The following is a 2,327-nucleotide window of genomic DNA, read 5'->3' as shown; positions in this document are numbered from 1 at the left end:
TCAAGATCCACAACCTATTCCGTGATCTCAAAGACGATGTCGCAGACGCAATCGATCTCGTGTCAGGGCGCGGCGCCGCTGAGGGAAGCTGGTCGGGAGATGACCCGTCGCGTTCCGAGGATGAGACCCCAGCGTCTACAAAATTGCCGCCACTGCACACGGTCGTGGAAGTCGACAGCACGCCCCCCTCCCAAATGTCCGTGAAATTGCCGCTCATTGGACCATTGCGTGGCCTCTTCCGGAATTCCGATGCGAACGACGGCGACGACAGCAGTCAGAAGGATAGCTCCGCGGGCACGAAACTGCCGCCGATACGGCAATTCAAAAGGGTGTTCCAAAGGATCGAAGACCAGAGCGACGACGACGATGAGACGGCGCCGGAGGTGGACACGTCGCGATCGGAGCAGTCCTTTCTGGGCACGCCGGGGAGACTGCCGACGGACTCGCGCTTCGCGGCCATGGACGACAACGACGAATCGCGCAGGTTCGTCACGAACCCGCTCCACGATCGACGCCGCAGCGTCGTCACCTCCATTCTGCAGCCATCCGTGATCGGCTCCAACGTCGATCGAAAACGGCGCAGTCTCATCCGACTAAACGAGCGAGCGGAGCAGGCCTTCGGCTTGACGCCCCGGGGGCGAGGAGAAAGCGACACGGAGCCACTCCTGGACCTTCTCGCGGGCCAGGACGACCTCTCACCCATGAACCGCACGCCGCGGCGTCAGAGTGTTCTGAACAGGTCCAAGACCGGGGAAGTCGACAACGGCGATGTCGATAGCAAGCCGCTCCTCGGCATCGAAGGCGACGAATGCAACGACCCCCTCGCCGCGTGGGGTGGAACGCGTCCGCGGAAGCGTAGCGGGTCCGACCCGACCGTGGACGTCAAAGAGCTGATGAGGATGGTCCAAGCTGGCGAGACGCTCGCGTCCCCCAAGCCACCCGCGCCGCCAAACCCGGCTCGGCCTTTGGCGTTGCGCGTCGTCTGTTGGGTCCATGGGACTCTCCCGGAAAAAGTCCGCGTGAACCAGAATCCGTCGCCCAGCGTGACCATGAACCCGGGCGGGACCGAGGCGCAGCGCTTCACCTTCGACGCGGTCTTCGAGGGCGACGAGGAGGGACTTCGGACGACATTTTGCAAGCAGCTTGTCGATGCCGGCCGAGGCCTCTTCATCAGCGCTGGCGCCCCCCCCCCGGTTGACACGGTGGCGTGGTTCGCGTCCCAGTGCCCCGCGCCCGTGACGGCGTCGGTGCTCGAGATCCGGCACGAGGCCACCTGGGACGCGGGTGCGGACCCGCCCGCGCCGGTCGCGGGAGCCGACGCCTGCGTCGCCGTCGACCCGGCGTCTCCCGCGGTCACCGCCCCCCGCGCCGGCTCGCACTCGATCGTCTTTCTCTCGTCCAACGGATCGCCGTCTCTGGCCATTGTGGCACTGTCGACGGACGTGAACGACGTCAAAACGAAGCTGGGCCTCGCCGCGCTTGACAACGTCGTCCGGTCGCTCCGCGCGGGTCATTCGGGAAGCGACGTGCCCTTCCGCGATTCCAAGCTCACGAAAGCGCTCAGCGAGGGCTGGCTCGACGGCGACGCGGTCTTCTGTCTCTCGGTCGACGCGACCACCGCAGCCACCAGCCCGGAGGTCCAGAACATGCTCAAGTACACGTCCCGCCTTTGTTCGAAGAGGCCACCCACGCGCGGCGATCGTCTCCGGGGGTGACCCGGGTATGTTAGGCATGCCCCCGGAAGCCGTGGGCTGCGGGGGAAGGGCGTGGCCTGGCGTCGAGCCGCGAGTGGCGCGGCCCCCGGTCCGCCGCGGACTAGTCCTTAAAGAGGTCGGCGAGGTTCGGCGCCCCGAGGCCGCCGCCGTCGGCGGCCGGGACGAGCCTCCGGGCGCCGGCCATGTCGCCCGGGAGGTCGAGGACCGCGGGCGTCGCGCCGCGGAGCGAGGACGCGTCGACGCGGCGGCCCGCGGGCGGCGGCGGCGCGGGCCCCGGGGGGCCGCCGCCGCCGTCGTCGGCCCGGGGCTTGGCGTTGAGCGCGAGGACGACGAGCTCGTGGAACGCGTTCTTCTGGTCCTTGTGCGCGGCGACCGCGCGGAGGTCGTCCTCGAGCCGCGCGACGGGCGCGGCGCCGACGCCCGGCAGCGCGAGGAGCGCGCGGCGCGGCCCGTCGTGGCGCGGCGGCGCGGGCGGCGGCCGGCCGAGCCGCGCCGGGTCCGCGGCGAGCACGAGCGCGACGTAGACCGCGCGGCAGAGCGACAGGAGGTCGTACTCGCAGCCCGCGTTCGCGAGCCACGCGGGCTCGCCGACGAGCGCGCCCAGCGCCTCGT

General features: G+C 69.6%; 1 protein-coding gene across 1 annotated transcript in view; it reads right to left on the bottom strand.

Moving 5' to 3' along the window:
* Nucleotides 1-1,815: 1,815 nt before the first annotated feature.
* AURANDRAFT_66380 (hypothetical protein) overlaps nucleotides 1,816-2,327 on the bottom strand; it is a gene marked incomplete at both ends in the record, with an annotated part of 2,325 nt that continues 1,813 nt past the window's right edge. Inside the window, one exon of the mRNA XM_009041555.1 lies at nucleotides 1,816-2,322. Coding sequence (XP_009039803.1) covers nucleotides 1,816-2,322 — 507 coding nt within the window. The remainder of the gene's footprint in view (nucleotides 2,323-2,327) is intronic.

This window comes from Aureococcus anophagefferens, assembly GCF_000186865.1.
Source record: "Aureococcus anophagefferens unplaced genomic scaffold AURANscaffold_22, whole genome shotgun sequence".
Classification (NCBI taxonomy): Eukaryota; class Pelagophyceae; order Pelagomonadales; family Pelagomonadaceae; genus Aureococcus; species Aureococcus anophagefferens.
The sequence above is the reverse complement of the archived record's forward strand: the minus strand, read 5'-3'. Positions and strand labels throughout refer to the sequence as shown.